This window comes from Amphiura filiformis, unplaced genomic scaffold, assembly GCF_039555335.1.
Source record: "Amphiura filiformis unplaced genomic scaffold, Afil_fr2py scaffold_26, whole genome shotgun sequence".
Taxonomy (NCBI): Eukaryota; Metazoa; Echinodermata; class Ophiuroidea; order Amphilepidida; family Amphiuridae; genus Amphiura; species Amphiura filiformis.
Window position 1 is genome coordinate 638394 of NW_027305490.1, and position 21716 is coordinate 660109.

General features: G+C 34.7%; 1 protein-coding gene across 2 annotated transcripts; it reads right to left on the minus strand.

The window, feature by feature from the left end:
• Nucleotides 1-9344: 9344 nt before the first annotated feature.
• LOC140143749 (leptin receptor overlapping transcript-like 1) lies at nt 9345-21497 on the minus strand. 2 transcript variants are annotated; one of them, XM_072165564.1, is made up of 5 exons: nt 21455-21497; nt 17988-18064; nt 16732-16924; nt 15774-15886; nt 9345-11709 (listed from the first exon to the last, which is right to left on the minus strand). In XM_072165564.1, the coding sequence occupies exons 1-5, from the start codon at nt 21470-21472 to the stop codon at nt 11703-11705; spliced, it is 408 nt and encodes a 135-aa protein (XP_072021665.1). In that variant the 5' UTR covers nt 21473-21497; the 3' UTR covers nt 9345-11702. The 2 variants fall into 2 exon arrangements, with proteins under 2 accessions (XP_072021665.1, XP_072021664.1); XM_072165563.1 differs by having other exon boundaries at nt 9345-12296.
• Nucleotides 21498-21716: the final 219 nt, after the last annotated feature.

Below are 21716 nucleotides of genomic sequence, written 5' to 3' on the forward strand. Positions count from 1 at the left end.
GTTCCTCATCCAGTGCTATCCAGCTTACTTCAACTTATGGGAGTGGTCAAATACTTTGGTGGAGGGGGGGGGGGAACCTCCAACACCCATTGGGTCACTTTCTCACGCCAAGGTAGTATAATCTCACGCCTAGGTACCGGTAGTATAAATCTTACGCCAAAAGATGGAAAATACGGAGTAAAATCTCACGCATCGTCAAAATAAGTTAAAAGGGCCTCGTACTGCTCTTCGTCCATGGGCCCCCAAGGCTTTTGCTACTTTGCTACACCCATGTGTGTTTAACAGGTGTACGCACACACAACATGCACTTCAGAACCTCTTTTTGAGATGACCGTGCAATTGGTCATTAAAGATGTTACCAAAAATAGTTCAGCCATATTCAAGATCAAAGGTCAACACAGAGACCTAAGTCAAAATGTCAAGCATTCAGAAAAGGTATAGTTTGTACCATCCTATATAGCTGTGATATCCCATTGCCATTCTTGAGTTATTGTAAAAAAGGTCAAAGCTGGGAGATGGTCAGTTTTTTAGCCACACAGGGGTCACAAATTAAAAATCAAAAATGCTTCGATTTCAACGCAAATTGTCCCAAATTGCTCATGAAAGAAATTAAATTAGAGGCCATTTTGGTTGAAATTGGAGTGTTTTTAATATTTGCCCCCTGTGTGGCCAAAAAACTGACTACCACCAAGTGAATTTGTTCAATTACCGTACTTCATGTAGTTCAGTTGGAAGAAGGGGCTATGGTGCACAATTGGAAATCAACTTTTAATTGACATCTGTAGATGCATAGAAAATGATAAGCTACGCTTTCCTATAATTATAAGCTACTAGATTTCGCGGTTCTCGGGTTGGGCGGTTCTCGTGATAGGCCTATCTCTAATTACCTAACACCGTTACCCATAATACTTGTCCTGACCTTTCAAACTACTACGATATACGTCTCTCACAACTTAATCAACACTGTTTTGTAGCTGTGGCGCTTTACTTCGGTACCCATAATCTGAAAACACATCGTTCGCCTCTTTCAAGCCCTGTCCTGCTACCACTTGATACTCCGCGATAGCACACGCGAAAGCACGCGATTTCGCACCGCACGTCGCGATAACGCACAGCCTGCTGAACGCGATAGCGCCATGGACAGAGGACGGACACGCCATAATTAGTATTAAGATTATATTCCTTATTTTAGTTTATTTTATGACGAACAATTTGAGACCATTGAAATTGAAATACTTTTAGTTTTTGACCCCTGTGTGGCCAAAAAAACTGACCCCCCCCATTTTGACCTTTCTGCTTATAACTCAAGAACGGCATGTTGCAGATGTCAAACTATCTTTTCTGAATCGTTGAATAGATAGAGACATACTTTGGCATGGTTTTTGACAATTTGTGAGCAATTTTGAAATTTCAACCCTATTGTATGAAAGTTGACCCCTGAGGCCGGGGGGGGGGGGCAAGCAATTTTTAGCAGATCGAGCGGGGGGGGCAAGCAATTTTTGATAAGCTGAGGGGAGGGAAAGCAATTTTAGCACCCCATTTGAAAATTTTACCGCTCCAGGAGCTCATAATTATTCACAGCCCCTCGGCTAAATTTCCTAAAATTATCTTAATTCTTTTAAAACCATTTCAGAGGGTATCTTAGTTATAATTATACCCCATAGCTATAAAATTATTAGTGACCCAATTTTACAGGTCTTTTGGGGTAATTTCAGAGAGGGTCTAGGAATTTCAGAGAGGGTGTAGGAATGTGTCAAGTCGGATTTGTGTATACATTAGCACCGACAGGGTTCAAACCCACAACCTTATGATCAATAAAAGGCTGGAACCATAAAGCCACCATGCAAACTCTTCACCCAATATATTTAAATCGTTTTAAAGCCATAATGTATGATTTCAGTCAAAATTTTGTTATTCTTTTCCAAAATTATTATATAAAATTAGTAACAATGGTCAAGAAGGTATTCTGATCATTTGGAGCCAATGAGGTAAAATGAAAGTAAACCACTTGGCCACTGAACTGCGGAGCTTTATAGGGGAATTGGTGAATAAAACTGGAGAGTATTCTCCCGAGGGGCAGTCAATAAGTTCGTAGAAAGAGGACTAGCTATTTTTTTTCTATCTCACTCTTAAAAATGGTCACTGCAAACCTTCATGCACCCGTCACAATTTTTCTTGAAACCTTCTATGTCAACAAAATTAAAGTCTACTGATTGCTCTATGAGCCACTCTTCAGTGAAGGCTCACCAGCAAACCTGATATTATGAAGGTAGGACTTAAAATTCTAAAATAGGTTTTACTAACTGGAGGTCAAGCCTGGACCACATTATGGTTGATTTAGTTAACTGACCCCTCTGTCGTGATTGGCAGCTTGACAAAATGAGAAAAGGGTACAAGATACAATCCGAGAACAGTCCCATCCCTACCACCAACCTTCTTTACTTGATGGCTTGCATCAATTTTGCTATCAAAATTGTATGATATATGCCTATGATTGTACTTTCATTTGGAAAATGATCGGTCATCAAGACTCTCCATGAATCTCAGAAAACAGCAATGAAGTCCTTCCACTATGGTGATCAAGTAATGATCTTCTTAGGGTGGGAGATCCAGGTGCTTCCACTGAATGGACTCATATTTCCAGTGATTAATGTATGTCATATGACCTTTTGCCAAATATAGGTGAAACTGGTCTTGGGTTTTTTGTTCATAGAAGGTGTGGACCTGATTATGTCAAAACATCAAAATATCATCAAAGTACTGATATGTGGGTTTGCAACAAAAGCAGTTTTTGGCGGGATGCTTGGGTAGTTCGTCTCAGGGTAGGATGAGAATCCCGCTTTTGTTGAAAACCCCCTTATATCAGTGACTTTTTTGATGATATTTTGATGTGTTCTCAAAATTTCTCAAGTGGATGTAAGGGGTTTTGCAAAAAAAGCTCTTCATATATTCAAATATTATACTCTTATGATTGACAGAAATAAAAACACATCTGATGCCCCCTCCCCCATTAAAAAACATAAACAAGACTGCATTTTGACTTTTAACACAAAAGCTATGTGCTAAATAATTTATTGTTCATGAGTCTGATGATAGTTTCACATCACTAAATAACATAACATTCAGCTAGGATGTTTTACATTGCATATTTTATACAGTGTTACTTTAAATGAACAATTCAACCACTATCAAAAATTGCACTTTTGAAATGATTATGTAAAAAACAATAATAGTGGTATGGTACTCAGCTACAAGTACTAACAAAAACAAAAGATAGTTTGCTTGTCCTCCACAACTTTTTTAGAATTGGGTTGGTCGGTCAGGATTTTTTTTAAAATTGTTTTTAAAGGTCATAGCCAAAACATGACTGTATGCCTTTAATTAGCTTAACCCTAACCCTCCTAAAAACTACAAAATACTACTTGATATATGCGCTGTTCGTGCATGCATCCCACATGGTGTGATGACGCAATCGCCCTAAGTGATATAAAGGCACGGATTCGCTGGCCAGCGAAGCCAAGACCCGTGGCAAAGTGTCGCCCGACCGAGTGCTTGGCATGCGAGGGGTCTCGGGTTCAATCCCACCCAGAGCAAACAACTTCTTTCCTTCTTTTCTCTCTTTATTCTTTCCTTCTTTCCCTTCCGTCCCCAAAAAGCCCTTAGGCAGTTAGGGTTAATAAATAGCCCAAATAGTTGTGAATTGGGATCTTTCTCTGCTGCACACCACTTCATTCATGTTTAGAAGTGTGTAGGAACTGTAAAAAAGCTTTTCAGGATGTCAAAAATGTTGAAAGAAAAAAAACTATTTTCTGGAATTTCCAAAATTAGGGTTGGTATTCATTTGTACTTTAAAACAAAAAAAATCCAGATTTTCCAAATTAGGGTCGGTCGGTGGATGACAAGCAAACAATCTTTTTTTTTTTTGGCCTAGCATCATGTGCTTAAAAGATGCTCTTTGTTGTATGTGCTCATAATCACCACTTCTGGGGTTTGTGTGTTTTTAACATCCAATCTGGGATACCTATCCAGGATATCCCTGGCTAGCAGAACTCATGCCAAATTACCCAAAAAGTTGTAACTAGGGACCCTAGTCAGTTCAACTATGCATAACCTTCTTTATAGGGTCTATGACCTAAGCAACCTCATTTGGTCGATAATATTTGTTTCCAAGTTTGCTAAAGATTTTGTGAGACTGACATTTTGTCCCCGCTTGCATGATTAAAAGACACACACATATCCCCGGTTGACACATAATTTGGGTAGGGGGGTGTGTGTGATGTACTGTACTCTGTGTGGTGTAGATGTGTTGAGAGGGCTGTGTCTGTGAGGGTTGTTGGGGTGGGTGTGGTGGGGTGGGGTACAGGTGGTGATGCTGTTTAATTTGATGTTGTTAAAGTTAAAGAATTGATCCAGAGTCTGACTTTTTTAGAAAGCACATTATTTCTTTCTGTAAAAAAATGTGTTCCAACATAATGAAGATTTTAAGATGAACATGATCATTTTGCTACACTCTGTTCTTAACTTAATACTAATTATACAAATACATTGCTTTGTAAATACACAGGGTGGACAATGTACCTATCTTAAACTGTTTGTACATTCTGTACTAGTGTACATAATTGGTTTTATATCTCTCATTAGAAGCAACATTTTTTAAATTTTGGCTAACACTTCTGTGTGTTTTAATGTTAATCACAATATCTTTCTAACTTTAAAATGAATAAGTCACAGTATTTCTTCCTCAATACACTTTCAGTTTATTTGTCCATTGTACCACCCTGAATATGCTGATACAAACATAACGATAAATCACGCATATTACAAAATTATGATACAATACATATATATGCATACATTATGTACAAAAAAGATTATATTTCAAAGATAATTTTATGTACAAAATGACGATAAGAAATGATTACATGTAGTAGCTTGAAGTGGAGCATGCGATCTAGTTTGGACAAAATTCTTCACTTTTTAAGATCAATTCCCTTTTCAACACTGCACATCTTATTTGTGAAAAATCAGTGGGAACATCATCATTAGGCTAATATGAAAGTTGATGTTAAGTTTCCTGTCCCATAATTATATTTGCTGAGTAAGGAAGCAACTCTATTGTGTTTTAATGGCAAGTGAGCTGCTACTTATCATGCTCCAGTCAGAATATCTTTCACAAGAGTTATCGTCTTGGAAATGGGTGTTCCAAAGACATTTCTACAATACAGATACAACAAATTTTGTTATGTTTAAATTTAGCACTCTGGTACAGAGTGTATCAAAACAATTGGTACCCATTAATTGTGATGTTTATTGAAAAGCATGCCTCTACCACACACAACATTGGATACTCCTGAAATGTCCAGAATGTTTAGTTTATTTACAATTAATCTACAAATTATTTGGATCTTATGTTGAATTTTGATGTATCGGGCTCATCCATTATCAATGAAATCTGATGGGTACCAATAATTTTGATACAGCTTGTATAGAAGTCAGCCATTCACTTTGATAAAGATGTCAATTAAACTTCCCACAAAAGGAACTATGTTTAATGATTTATGCAGGACTATAAAACCCAAACCAAATTCACATACCAAACTTGCAGCTCATAACAACACAGGGGTAGCATTAAGTTGGGGGTTGTTTTCCCATGTTTTTCACTCCCGAGCTTGCATAAAATCCAAATACATGGGGTGAAAATTAAATCTCAGGGGTGAAAAATATTTTGCAGTGTAGTCAGGGGTAGGAGTAAGGTCCAAAAGTAGAGGGTCAGAGTTCACCCCCGAGCTTGCGCACATTCCCAATATATGGAGGGTGAAAAATTAATATTTTTTAAATTTAGGGGGTCATTCACCCCCGATCAGGGGTTAACGCTACCCCTGTTAAACAACATACTTTTTACATGTAGGTGGGTGCAGTCTCATAGCGTGATACTATTATACATTTTAATTCCATGAGTTGTTTTATAACTTTATAAACATTTTGTGCCCAGTTTACATTTCAATGTGATATGGGAGAAGTCTAGGGTACAAGCATCTGCATCTATACAGTCTTCTAGACTAATTGTATTTGAACTATTTTAACAGAAAAGTATGAATGACCACCACTGGTCAATTTAAAATGGTGCTGATCTTACACAGGAAGGCAGATTTATGTTATGAATCCCATTTTGCTGGCATAATGAATATTGACTGATTAAAGGAGTATTTTGTGATCCTATTATCCTCCTTTTTATGATATTTGCCAGAAGATATCAATGAAAAAAAGAATAATTGCATTTAGAGTGAAAAAAGCATTGGTATAAATTAAAGTTTGTTCATCTTATATAAGGTGGAAAAATAAGACTCTTAACACTCTGTATTGATAAGAATGGCGCGCAAGAAGTTGGGTGCAGTGCTTACGCTAGTTATGCGTTGGGCAATGTGTGACTGGCGCATGCATATGTGATTTTATGCAAGCGTGAGTTGGGACTTAAAGCTGAATAATTTTCACCTTATATAAGCCGAACAAACTTAAGTAAGCAGTCCTTTCCATCCACATAAGTCATGTTCACATGCAGATTATGATTGCCCACAGGTGTTTTCCTAACAGAACCATACTGGACTGCAGCAGAAGATGATTAATGTACTTACTGAATGACTCTCGTATATCTATTAAATGCTGTCAGTATCTTCTATAATTACATCCATTCAATGATTTCATATCCACATTTACTTCTGCAGCATTAAGATTTACAGGCATTTTAATGTTTCCATCAATCATCATCACTGTATTACTTGGTACTTGGTACTCCGCAGAGTTAAAAAAAAATAGCTTGCATTTTAACTTCTTAAGGTTAAGGTATGAGAATTGAGAAATGCAAGTTTAAGATGTCTACAGTCCGTTGCTATTATATCCCCACTGCTAAGTCATCTTATAATTAAATTATTCCATTTGAAATCCACACACATCCTGTAGAAGATATTTGGAATTCCAAAAGAGTTCATTATTGCCATCCAAAACAGTGGAAATGATGTAAGTTTTAACAAGAAATTAAATACAAATATAATATTTCAAAGGGAGTATGTGAATTTCAAATGGAATACACCACTGTTGCCAGATTCCTTACCAGGTCCAATACCCAAATTGGTGGTTATTAGTTGCAATCTTGTCTGTTATTCATTGCCCAATAAAATTGAGCTGGTTGAAAGTGCTTGATTTTAGGAATAACTGAATAAATTCTTCTTGCCCTCGATCCCAAACCATACACATAAATATTATACAACTTCCCACCACAATGGCTAGATATATGACACAATTACAAACATGCCCTTGAAGATAACATGACAGATATCAGACAATGAATTGTAAATATCATTGATAATTAAGGTAGGTGTGTCTAGTAGAGTGACTGTTTCCTTGCACTGAGACTTTGAATGGTGCTTGCAATATGAAAATGCCTATCTTGGTTCCTTATACTATTTCAGATCCAAAAATATAAACTTGAAATTGAAAGGGAATTTTGCTTTTCTAAATAAAGATACAAAGAAATTTTGGGAAATATTCTTATCTTTATTAAAAATTCTTAAATTTCATTGGAAATAAACATCTTTTCCGGGTCTGCAGGTATATGTCAGTTGCTATGCTTATTAATGGGACTATTATAAAATACAATGAACATTACAAAAATATGTTCAAAGTTGAATGTTCAAAGTTGACAGTAGATTTATGTGGAACTAGAGCTGTGCATTACGCACCCATCTCAAATAAACACACAGCCAAATGTAGCAACATGCATTAGATAGAAAATCAACACAGAAAGAAGATAACACCACCACTTGAAACGTTTCAATATACGAGTTTGAGCGTAAATTTGTCATCAGAGGAAAATGTTCCTCTTCATCTTAGAGAACAAACCAAATGGTAGATAAAGCCCTATCAGGATTACTATTGCAATTTTGTTACATGGCTGACACCCTCCCTCCCAATCTAAAACAAAAATTACATGGTTTTATTAAAGTAACTTAATATTCAACAGCTTCTCCCTAACCAAACTAGTTTCAATCACTGGGCTCCATCAACCTTTTGTTTTGTTCTCTTACAAGTACCCATTTTAAGGTGCATATCAACTTTTTTTTATAACATAACAAAAAACATCCCCACAGTGAAGATAGGTACATGATAATTATCCAAACATTATTTTAAGGGCTGGGGTATGAGCGTTTGGACAGTATTTATTTTGGGACATCAGAGCACATCAGACATATCGAATTGCATTCTGAATACGAAGAATGTCATTCTGATATCAAATAATTTTGATTTTTGAAATTGCAATTTAATATACATTTTATGGCAAATCATTAAAATTGATATTTTTGATATTTAACAGTACTTGAAGTAAACTTTATAAATCTGATGATTTATACTTAAAGTGTATGTAGGTGGGATGAAAAGCCGACGATCAATTGAAAATTTTGACCTTCGTTTTGAAGATATGGATTTTTTTTTCCCAAAACACCAAAAAAAATTAGGTCTTTTTGGGGAAAAAATCCATATGTTCAATATGAAAGGTCAAAATTTTCAATTGACCGTCGGCTTTTCCTCCTGCTACATACACTTTAAGAATATATCATTAGATTTATATAATTTACTTCGAGGACTGTTATATATCAAAATTTGAAAAATATCAATTTTTATAATTTGTCATAAAATTTGTATTATATTGTGATTTTCAAAAATGAAAATTATTTGATATCAGGAAGACATGCTTCGTATTCAGAATGCAATTCGATAGGTCTGAGGTGCTCTCATGTCCCACAAAAAATACTGTCGAAACGCAATAAACGCTCATTTTAGATCCCTTAAGAATAATACAAGACAAGTATAGGTTTGTCTGTAATCCAAATATGAATCAATACATGCAACTCCATACAAAATTAATACAAAACATAATTTGCATTAAAAGAATACAAACACAGGTTTGTGATTTATCGTTTAAAAGTAAATAAAACATCTTTTCAATTAACTCTGAACAGAACCTCACATAATCCAACAAAATCCAAAATAAGGTTGTGTGATATCATTACAGGGTGCACTTAAATAACTTTAATAGAAGAATCACCAGCAATGAGCTATAGATCATCACCAATCAATAGATTTTTTTTTTTGTGACCAAATGTACGAACCAGTTCATTGGTTAAAATGATTGCTCATTACTGGAAATTCTGCCCAAGAAGTACCTGACATGTTCATTTTTTGTCAATATCTCAAGGAATCCAGCATACCAATCAGGCTTTTGATTCATGAGATGAAATACACCAACTCATTTGCTGTTTTAATTCATAGCTTCATGAATTCATCATAGAGTTTTCACTTGCGTTTTGATTAATTTTTTTATGTTGTGTGCACGTAGAAGTGTCACAAAAACATACTAGACACCACTAAATCATGCCACATTTAATTCACTAAATGAACAACACATATGCTTATCCTCAATATCATATTGACATGATTTTTCATTTTTGTAATGTATGTGGGGTCCAAAACATTAAAGCTTTCAATTATGAATTGTTACAAAAACAATACACAAGTTTGCTCTTAATTGTTTGCTCTTAATTGAAGTCCTTGGAACATTTATCATTACATGCATGTTACTTTTCACAAAATGCTGTAAAGTATGAAAACATAAATTGCCAGCGCCCCTTTAACACACGGTACCTTGCAAATGTTACTGATGTATTTTCAAAAGGATTCATAACCTGTAAAACTGTTAAAAGTGAAGAGATAAAAAGAACATTGCTTAAATAACATTGTCTGTACTCCAACATTATCAGTTTACAGATTGTAGCAAATATTAATAAATGGTACTTCCATTTAAAAATGTCCTGACAAAAATAACTGCAATACATATTCCTTACATTGCACAGAATCAACGAGAGGTCTGCTCTTTAAGTACCACACATATTTTCTAAAGTTGTGGTTTTAGATTTTACAATTGACAGAAGTAGGTCTGATATTACTCAAGACAAAGAACATGTCATTCAAGTTTGAAAGTTTAGCATTCTGTTTGAGAAAGAAAAGTAGATTTTCGACAAGAAATTTGATATATTGAATATAGGCCTGGTATTACCTGTTACGTTACGTCAGTGTATACCTGTTGTGTTAATAAGGAAAACAGACAAAATATTGCTAAGGATTAATTTTCAGATTTAAAAATCTAAAATAGGTATGTCCATTGAAGAAACAGCTGAAGTATATGTATAGAAATATTTACATGGCAAGTTGATGAGGCAAATGATCCAGAAATATCTATTGCAATGGCGTACCGACTGAGGGGAGGGAAGCAAGTTCTTCCCTGGCTCAAAATACCGGGACAAAATTGACCAAAATTTGTGATGTGCATCTTTTTTTTGGCCTGGTTTAGAACACAATATCTTCATGTTGGCACATTTTAGCATTAAAATTGCAATCTCAGTCAGGTCATTTTGCTACAGGGTCCATGGGAAGATTTTGCAATTTTGCATCCCTTGGTAATTTTGCCTGGCACGCCACTGATCTACTGTTTGAAAAAGACATTAGATTTATAAAATGGACAAATGGGCAAAAATTGTAATTCAAGGACCTAAATTTAACCTTGAAGAATTCAGTTGTTAGGAGTGTATAATTTAGAGTTACTATAGACTGTATCAAGACATTATTTTGGTCACTTCATGATATATCAACCATGCAAACATTTACTGATATCATTCAACCCAGACAAACCATACACAATTATTTCACCTGTTTTGCCTTAGTAACACAACAGAATATTTTGATCTCTACAAAAAAACAACAACATTTCATTGATCAACAAGTGCATTCTGAGTTATGGCCAGACACAATATATGTTATGGACTTTCAGGCAATTGTGTTCTTCAGTTTTTATCAACATCTTTGGGCCAAACAGGTGATCCACTGATGCTGTAAAGGATTTTCTTGTAACATAAAGAGCCTCTGTTAACTCAAAACTCATTATGCACGGCAAGGAACCTCTAACTTGAATCATTAACACCTACCGTTTCCCTCACATAATAATTATTATATTAATATCTGTACATGCATTTGATGCAAAATCGTTCATAATATTTGGAACATGCAAATTTATAGAACCTCACACAGTGGGTGATAGGTTTAAAAATAATCCCAGGTGGAAACACGTAAGTCTTCAAATGACCATGCTCAAGCTCCTGTAGGCAAATGTTATATAGTTGCACCTGACTTGAACACAAGTTGAGTTGGGCGAGTCCTGCTGAATTTCACATAATGCTAGTAAATTACATCCGAATCACATAGTACAGTTGAACACTTACAGAGTCACATGCAATGACTCAAGAAAGTGGATAAGTTCAGGATGAGTTTCATACCAGGCTTGATAGTGAGTCACATCACAAAGTCAATTTACAATTTACAAAGTGAGTCACAATGGGCCACTCAGGTACAATCTCACATTGAGCGAAAGATAGGTCAGAGATACTATTCACTTAATCCACAGCCACCAAAATAAATGTGAAAATGACAGATGCTTTACAAAAAGTATATAGTTAGCCCATGTAAAATCCAAGTTATTTGCACAAAATGTGTCCTTCATGCTCAACGTGCTGGGTACACTAGCCTAGCGTTGAAGTCTTGGCATGGATAAATACAAGTGTGTATTACACTACTGGATGCTGGAGATGTGGCAGAGACTAGCTCCTACAAATTGGAGATACAAAAGTGTTGTGTAATCAGGTTTAAGTAGTTTGCATAGTGAATGCACAATTGACGACATCCGTCTAATCAAAATAAGCAACTAATGATTGGATGAGTTAGTGCCGCACTGAGTTATTAAGTTGCAGTGGATTTGAGCAGCCATGCTAGTTGGCAAACATGATGATGGTTAGTAGTGAGATGATACAGATGTGAGTTTTACGGAGTTTTCTGTTCATCATTATAGCTATGTTAGCAAACCTATAATGATATTATTTTTATTTACAATGTTGTTGGCAGCAATTAAGTAGTTATAGAAGTTATCAGTTACTGGTGATGAGATGAAAGTGCTGCTGATCGATGAGCTACTTCTGAATCACTCACAGATATACTGTGAAAGCTTCACCTCCAGTCAGTGTTATCGTTTTATTTAATTGCTATACTTTATCCCTTGGTGTATTTTATGATCCATGCTGATATATGTGTGTCCCATTCTGATGATGTGTTATATACACCCATGCTCCAATTAATGTACCATTGGTCCCATTAAAGTTAGTCAGGTTAGAAAGCCAGTTGAACTTTATCATAACTCCCTGTTATAACAAATTGAGATTTGTTTCTTTATTCTTTATTATATCATAAGCAGTAAAGTATTATTGCAACAGGCCATGCATATAATAGTGCACTGCAGTGCAGGCAAAACATGCGCAAAATAGATACACATTCTTGGCAAATCATAATCAAATAAGAAATATGAAAATAAATAAAAACATTCCCAGAATTTGGACAATTTGTATACCGGTACACCAAGAATAGTATGTTAGAATACCAGTTCAACTGTGTACAGTGTACATATCTTTTCAATGTTCTTCAATAGGCAATAAAAAAGGAAACATTGTTCTCATGGCTGTTCTCAAATCACTCAACTCTTTTTAAATTTGTAGCCTGAGCAGTAATACTTGATAAATAAAAATAAGTCAAAAGTCACTTATTGCAATCCAACTTGCAGTTCAATAGCGTAATACAATTGATTTTAATCACCAAATTACATTTCAAGTGTTTTTCTTGAACAGATCACTGCAGATGGTATTAAATCAAACTTATTTTAATTTTTTTATTTTAATTTTATTTTAATTTTAATTATTTTAATGCAGTTGCAACATATTTGTGTATCCCAAACTAATTCCGAGTACAGTTAGATGATGCTATATCATGCAAGAAAAACTAAAAACCAAAACCCAAATGGCAGAGAGATTCAATGTCACGGGAATACTCAAACAGTGGGAGAAATTCAAGAAAACATAAAAGAGGCACCACACTTTAAAATACACATGCATAGTTGCATACATGTATGCAGGCCATGCAGGGAGTTTTAGGGTATATTTAGATCAATAACAGTATAATTTAGGATTTCAATTTGATGCGAATAATAACACAATATACTTTACTATTATAATGTCAGAAAAGTTCAGCCTTAAGGTGGTACTACACCCCCTGATAAATTTTGTGACTAACTTTGCATTTTTCTCAAAAATAACTACACACTGGTAACAAAAGTTATGTATATTATATAGGCAAAGAATCAAATTACTTTGCTGAAATTTCAGCGATTCAAGACAAGTGGTTCATAAATGTTAAGAGATGAGGTACATTCTAGCGGTACCTCTTTTCTTATCATAAATAACGTACCGCTTGTCTTGAGTCACTGAAATTCCAGTGTAGTAACTGGATTCCTTGCCCTTATAATATACATAACTTTTGTTACCAGTGTGTTACTATTTTTTGAGAAATATGCAAAAATAGTCATAAATTTATCAAGGGGTGTAGTATTACCACCTTATTGAAGACTATGTCCAAATTAATAGTGATCAAATTATATGAATGGTAAAACAGCCAATTACGATACAATTCAGAAAAAAAACTATTTGTCGTGTTACAAATGTCTTGTGATATTGATGTGATTTTTGATGTTACAATGTTAGCATTTTCTGTTCCACTCATATACAGTATTGTCAGTTCATCTTCAAAAAGCATAAATGATAAATGTACCACATGTTTATATCCATCTGATTTTCTTTTAACTTCCACAAACTCATAAAAATAAAAAGTAATGTGCATTTTATTAACTAGTACGTGGAGCAAAATAGTAGCTAAAGAATTGACACTCAACAAGTAAAACATCAACATAAAATTATGTGATATACTTTTAAATAAGTAATTATTTGCCAAAATGTTTTTTAATCTTTACTTGAGCACTACATCTTTTATGGGTTTTTTTTCCTGAATTAATGAATATGTGTTTTAAATACATGTATGACAACAAAATAATTATAAAAGGTAAATGCATATATACAAGTTGCCATGAAATAAATATTTTTATATGTAACATGATCTGGTCCTTGGAAGCCAAAGAAGGCATTTTTGAAAATTGAGTTACTATAATTATCACCTTATACAAACATTAGGTTATCATATACTGAAAATACCAAAGGTATAGAGCATACCTAGTTCTAAAGTTAAGAAATTTTGTGATGTCTATTTCTATGTATTTTATTGTTTTTTACTCCTTATTTTTGCCTTTATCTCAATTTCAAATTTGCTGCTTTTGGCCTCCATGGAGATCATGTCAGACATGATTTATGTACACAATATTGTGATATGCAGTATTATTTAGATGATGTATATGTACAGTATATAATACAAAGTTGGAAAATGTCTCTAATCAGGGATGCCAATAAAAAAAATTACAAGGTCAACCAGATTTGCTTTAATGCAGTCAAGTTGAATCCTTGCCTCTTAACTTCAAAGGGACATAGACCCCTTAAACATAAGTCATAATGTCAGAATTATACCCAACTGAAACTAATTTTTGAAATGCCATGTTTTCAAAATTTTGGAAACCGATTGTCACAAATAGATAGCATGAATCAAAATTGATTCATGTAAATGTTATCAGTTGCTAAAGCAGTAAATTTGCAAATATCACATGATTTTCAACAAGTTTATTCAAGCACTCTGTGACAAACTGAGATCATTGTTAAATTCTGGTTCTCTTTTGGGCTGGTGGACAATTTTCTTATTTTAATATCTAAGTGAAGTTTGTAACAATATTAAGTTCTTTAGGTTATTGGTATACTCTCCATTTTATTCTTTCCATCAAGTCGGTCTAGGAAGAAAATCTTTTCATCCAAGCAAAGATGATAATTTTTATTCCTTACCGGACTCAAGGGAAGGAATAAAATAGCTATCACTAGAAACAATATGTGACCATTTCTATATGTTTTTTGTTTTGAAACAAGCTGGCTGATGTTGTAAAGATAAAGACTAGTAATGACATAGTAGTGCCTTTCTCTTTACATTATTATGTTGTAGTTCTTGTTATGTGAACTACACTAAGGCACTGTACAGTACAACTTAGCATATTTGTTGAATATATTAAGAAGAATCCTTTAATATAGTTACATGACTGAATATCGCCATAAAATACATCATGGGCATTTTCCTTGATGCTACAATTTGTTTGACAGCATTAAAATAATTGGCTTTAATGTTAAATTTACTCCAAACTGAATTTGGTGGGGATAAAAATATCATCAACCCAATTTTAAGTAATCATGTTTACGAGTTGGTTTAATCAATATAGGATTTGTGACACTATCATGCACCTATCACATCTTTGGAACACTATGCCCATTAAAATTTTAAAAATCTACATATTGGCCAAATTATTCAATTTATTTTTAAATTTTGGTCCTCTTACTTTCATCCTTCCCCTGCTTGCCAACTACTGGTGCCGATAATGCTATGTGTACAAATGTACTTATTTAGCAACAAATTGAATATTTCTGAGGTTTCAATAATTCAGCTGTTGGGATTCAATGGACGGTAAAAGTGGCATGAATTTAAGATGGCTGTCTAGTAAACAGCCATCATTATATCAGCTGCATACTTCAACAGAATGCCTGATTTTAAGTAATTTTAGTACTGAAACAAATTATAACATAAATTATTTAATAGTTTTATATTCCAACTTAAATCAAACAAGTACATCTTCTTTCTATTTTCCTCACCAGACTTGGAATTCAAAATCATCATTTCTGTTGAAGATCATAAAGAATATCAGGATTGTTATGAAACACCATGTGTTGCCAGCTAAAACTAACACACACGCTCCCCATTGAATCTGAAATGAAGAAAACAAAAGCAATAATTGTAATAAATACAAACACAAAAGTGTAGTACTTGTATTACTAAATCGATCTTATAAGATATATTTAATGTCTCAGAAAAACATCTAGTAAGCCATTATATAAGTAACACTCAGGGCTTCAAGCCACCCTTTGCAAAAAATATAGGAAGAATATAGGAACATTTTGAAAATACAGGACAAATATATAGGACAACGGAAGTCAAATACAGAGGGTTTTAGAGACCAATAAGTATTGTTAAGGGGGGAAAAGTCCAAAAGATACTTAAATTTTTCATGCCGGCACATTCCCTTGCCAGTGGCGTAACTATGGGGGGGAGCAGGAGGGGCAACGTGCCCTGGGCGCCACCCTTTGGGGGCGGCAAATTGACCAATTCAGCATAGATTCTGCGCCCCTACAAGCGATGAAAGTCAAATTTTTCAGCACAAAATCAATTGAAAGAATATTTTAAGACCGATATTCAACATCAAAATTTATTAGTGGTAGGCCTTATTTGTCCACAATTTTGCACGCTCCGACCGCAATTGTTTCAACCATTGGGGGCAGGGCCATTATGTATCCTTAGCACTGGGCGCCACAACCCCTATGCCACTGCCCACGCCTAAGACATTCTCGGGGAGGAGGGAGGGTAGGGCGCCAAGTTTTTGAGATTGCTCATTTTATCACCATTGTCGTTTATCGCAATGGTTTTTGCTGGCAGTAAATATAAATATTTGCAATACACATGCCTGTAAGGAAGACAAGGTGGTGCACAGACCACTTGAGTGTTTTTCAAAAGCTGTCCAAGTCATAACAAAAACTTGATTTAACCAGTACTTACTGTGCCTGTGTGAACAAGAACAAGCGGTAGTCCATACGCCGATGTTACAATACCAGTTGTTATAAATAAGCAGAGTTCTTGTAACGCACTGCTTGCTGCTCCCAGGCTATCTGAACCAGCAATTCTTTGTGCTATCAGCAAGGGGATTGGTGATAAAACATAAAATACTAACACAAATAGCGGCCACCAAATTCTGTATGAAGAAAAATAATTGGAAAAACATTGAAATATTTTGACCTAATAGTCAAAATAAAATAGACGATCAAATGGAGGCAACCAGAGGCCACCTGATTACATACACTGGGAAACTGAATTCAGTGACTATTTCTAACACACACAATATAAAGGGGGGTTATTGCCCCTTACAATGTATATGTATATTGAAATGAAACATGTATTCCCAGTTGGGTCTAATAAAGGGTTTATAATCCAGGTCTGTTGCAAAATTCTATTCTATCATATTTTTTTTTCTTTATTCAGAAAAATTACGTATTTTAGAATGGAGATTCACCCTCTTCTTACTATGGGGATGGTTGTTAGCACCTCTGTGGATTCTGCTGTGCATTCAAAAGTAAAACACTAAAACAAGCAACATTGGAAATAGCTTGTATCGCGTAGCATAATGCTATACAATTTTATCAATTTGCTACACAATTTTGGAGTTGTGTAGCATTTTTATGCCATAGACTTACACACTGAAGTATGTGAATGTACCAAGTGAAAAGTAACGAAAACAAATTTTGCTACGCATAAAAAAATGCTTAATTCCAACACTGAAAACAAGTGACAACAACTACAGTTTTTGTATAGCGCAAACACATAACAGATGATACATCACTGCGCTGCCAAACATAAGCAACTGATCCAAAAAATATGATACATTACAACAAGCTGAAATCATGATAATGAAAAAGCTACATTGAATATTTAGGCAGTTTTGAAGAGAGGGCATTTCAAAGATTTCTTGAAAACAAGTATTAGACATTGGGTATTAAAACAAGTATTAGGTATTGGGTATTAACATTAGTATTACTAGAGAAACTTATTGTAACTTCAGTGAATAGATTCATCAGGTTTGTAAAACATATTAATTTGCCATTTTCGCTTGACAAAACCAGTAAGTTTTTACTTACTCTAATATTTCGTCCTACACGTCGGAGGACTTCATCAAGTGGTTTTGTCAAGCGAAAATTGCTAATTGAAACTTATTGTAGTTTATACTGCATACCAAATGTACATCCAAGCATGGTACTTACTGATGAAATATAGGTAGTGCACAAGCCAATACCACCAGAAGTAACCCTATTGATGCTGAGAATGCTAGACCAACCAAACTGTGAAGCAAAAAAGATCATAGCAAAATACAAATTACATACAATGTGACCAGCTCCAACAAAAGTTGGAGGCAAGAATTCATGGTATTTGACTGTAGGACTAATTGGACTTTCAAATCCTTGGAAGTACTTATTAAAACAAGATTTATTTAAATCTTGTACAAAGCTTTTAGTAACTTATGAATCCTGGCTCCGATTTTCTTTGGCATCATTTCAAAGCTTATTGTCCCATGCTGTCATTTTTATTCAAATCATGAAATGTCAAAAATGCGACTTGTTCCTGGTTTTGTCAGAATGGGTCACATTTATGTGACACAATCTGGTCCTGTCCATGGGGTCTTAAGGCGGGACATTTGAAATTGAAATACAGGCAAAAATTTAAGGCAAAAAAGAAAACAATAAAATATATTTTTTAAGAAGATACACATCACAAAAATTGCAAGTTGCCATGTTTTATCAGTATTTTACTTTTAAATTGCATAAAATATAGTAAAAAGTTCAATATTTTATTTCTAAGCACTTACCCTGTCCAAGGAAAATGGAAGGCATCCATGTGATTGTTGATTTAAAAAAGAAAAGAAAGAAAGAAATGAGAGAAACATAAATTCTGTTTTGGGGGTATAGGAGGGTTAAATGTGATTTTCACTTTGACAAACAAGGGGATTATGTGATTTTATTTCTCCTGGTGGGGGGTGGCAATGTGAAATTTAGAAATTTAATAATTATTCACAAACCAAATATCCTGGCAGGTCTTGTGTATAGACAATAACAATATCAACCATACATGTTGTGATGATAATTTGTACACCATATATGACTTGATACTTGATTTTCTTGAAAATGTATCACAATGAGAATTTAAAATGTCATAAACACACAAACTCGAACTCCGTATTTGACTATGACTAAACTCAAGGCTAGCAAGTTGTACAGTAATATCAGTTCATACATATTCGCTATGTAACAGCGTGCATGATTGGTCGGTGGCCCGGATGTGCGATAGTGTGGTTGAGAAATTGAAGGAAAATCATGTTTTTTACAGTTGCTTCTAATTTGTGTTATTTTGATGAAATAACAATCACAAATGTTCTGGTATGTATGAACGGGGTTCGTTCATAAATTATATTTTCATGACTAAACGATGGCTGTTTAATAAATGGTCATGTCAAAAGTTGGTATGAAAAAAGGTTACATATGCACTTTGCAAGTTGCAAGAAAAGTCGCCAAATCTGATTCAAATGAATACAACTTTTATTCTACACATCCGATTGACATAAAGCAATGAAAATGTACGGTACTGGAATTACATGATTTTTACTCCGAAATCACAGCTTCAAAGAATTTTTTTCCTGTGAAAATGATATAATTTATGATCACATTTTTAACATGTAAGCCTGTGGGGCGGGCTTCATTAAGCTTCTTGTGCACCAAGATCCTGTCTTAACTGTGTAATCCAACAGGAAAATGAAGAAAATTTGGATTTTGACCCTGATCAAAACTCCATTCTAACATGAATTTTAGTAAAACTGCATTTGAATACTACTTTGATACTATCAAGTAGTGAAAGCCACATTTTATGAAACATTATTAGCGCCTTTTTGTAAAATGGCCCTTCATGCTCAAAAATTTAGCCATAAAATACATACACACATGTGAAGGTCATGTAAAGTTGTTTTTTTTTTAACTTTCGTGGTCGTGCCTGTGCGTATCGCATACACGAGAGTAAATGGAAAAGCAATAAACAATCACGCTGATTGGCTGATCAACGCATTTGACAACAAGCCGGCTGACCCATTGGTCTCGGCGGTAGCGTAGTAGGCGACCTTGTCACTTCTACGTGATCGCAATTCACCAGCACGTACCGGACCATGGAAGTTTTAAAAAAAAAACTTTATATGAAGCCATTGATAATGCTGGGACACAAAATTTGGGACATTCAGGCGAGCATACTTTTCCTCATGACATTGCAATTGTAGGCCTACATACATGATTGACCTCTCTTTTTTAAGTTAAATGATTCTCTTTTTAATGAAAGCAATTTTTGATGAATTTAATGAATTTCAAAATTTTATGAGCATGCCTATAAGTATAAATTAAGATAAAAAGTTTATATCCCATTCCACATGTTCTATGGCATGCATATATTAGGTATGCCAGGTGAATTCAAATTTGCCATCAAACTGCATCATTTTATATCAAATTAAAGCCCTTGAGTAAAGAAAGCCAACACTGAAAACCTTTTTGTCATAGCACTTTCCGTAGCAAGTTACATCTTGTCAAAGATTGACTTTCATCAAAAAGATTCTGCTGGCAAAATTCCCCAAAACAGCATTACGGGGGTGTTTCTAGATCTTAGTCTCATGACGATAGCACCTTTTTTTAATGGAACTGCTATCAAAATCTCTCTGAAATTCCATGTGCGAGTCTCTCATCACCAAAAAAATCATATATTTGGGTCAAGTGAAGTATAGACAACATATTTAGGAAGGTTTCCTTCTTAAAAAGCTTCTTTTAAATTTCAATGTAAATTTGTATTGCCGGTTTAGGCCATTTTGACTGACTAGCAAATGTGTTAACTGAGGTTTCCCTGTCATACCTACATATATGTTTATAACAATTTACTTAAAAGGGAAAGGAAGCTCACTAATGCGAATGATTTTGAATTTTTTGGGTCATGTCCTTGCCCGGTGTCCTTGAACTTGTTGGCGTGGAAACGCCCATCTGATTCGAGTTTATAGGCCAGCCGCATTTGTTGGTAGCGGTAGGTACTACACAGTTTACAAATTACATTTAAAATAATAGGGAATTTTTGATTTCCACAACAGATGGTTCTGCGACGGTGAAACACCAAACGTTGTCGTCAATCATGCAGATGAGATTGTCAGACTTCGCATCACGCGTCACTGCGCATCATCATGATCATGTAGATGATGTACTTTTTTAATGTGTAACTTGTGTCTTCATGCCGCCCATGGTTCATGCTTGTTGTAGAATTTGTAAAACGCATTGCAAAGTCGACTACCACATGCTACGGCTACGACAACATTTGGTGTTTAACCGTCGCAGAAATCGAAAACACCCTAAATGTACAATTTGTCACAACAATGTAAAATGCATGATGATGATGAATTCATGGATTGGACATGTTTTAGTGTTTATGTGTTGGATCATGAATGACGTTTGTCAAACACCAAAACTGAATTGAAGTCCCTGACCGACAAAAAATGACCGACGTCGATGTTAACCTTCAAAATAAACTTCAAGTGAGGCATAAGGGAATAAACTGAAGTTAAGTTGACATCGGCCAATTCCCCTTTATTGAAATATTCAACTAAAATCAATTCAGATTTTACCTATTGCATAAAATTCGTTATTTTTAGATATTACTCACTTGTGATTCCGGCCATCTTTTCCAAATTTTTGTCAACATGAAAATCCCGGAAATGAACTTTGACCTATGAATATGTGTTTCCACCAATTTAATCTCATACCCACTCAAAGCTAATTATAGCCGCAATGGAGTTATTAGTGAATCCTCTAATACCATACTGTCTGTCTGTTACCTAATACCCTTTAAAACTTTATATCTGAGTTTAATTAAAAACCAAAGGCCGTGAACTTCGTTTTTGATTATATAGTGGTGCACAAAAG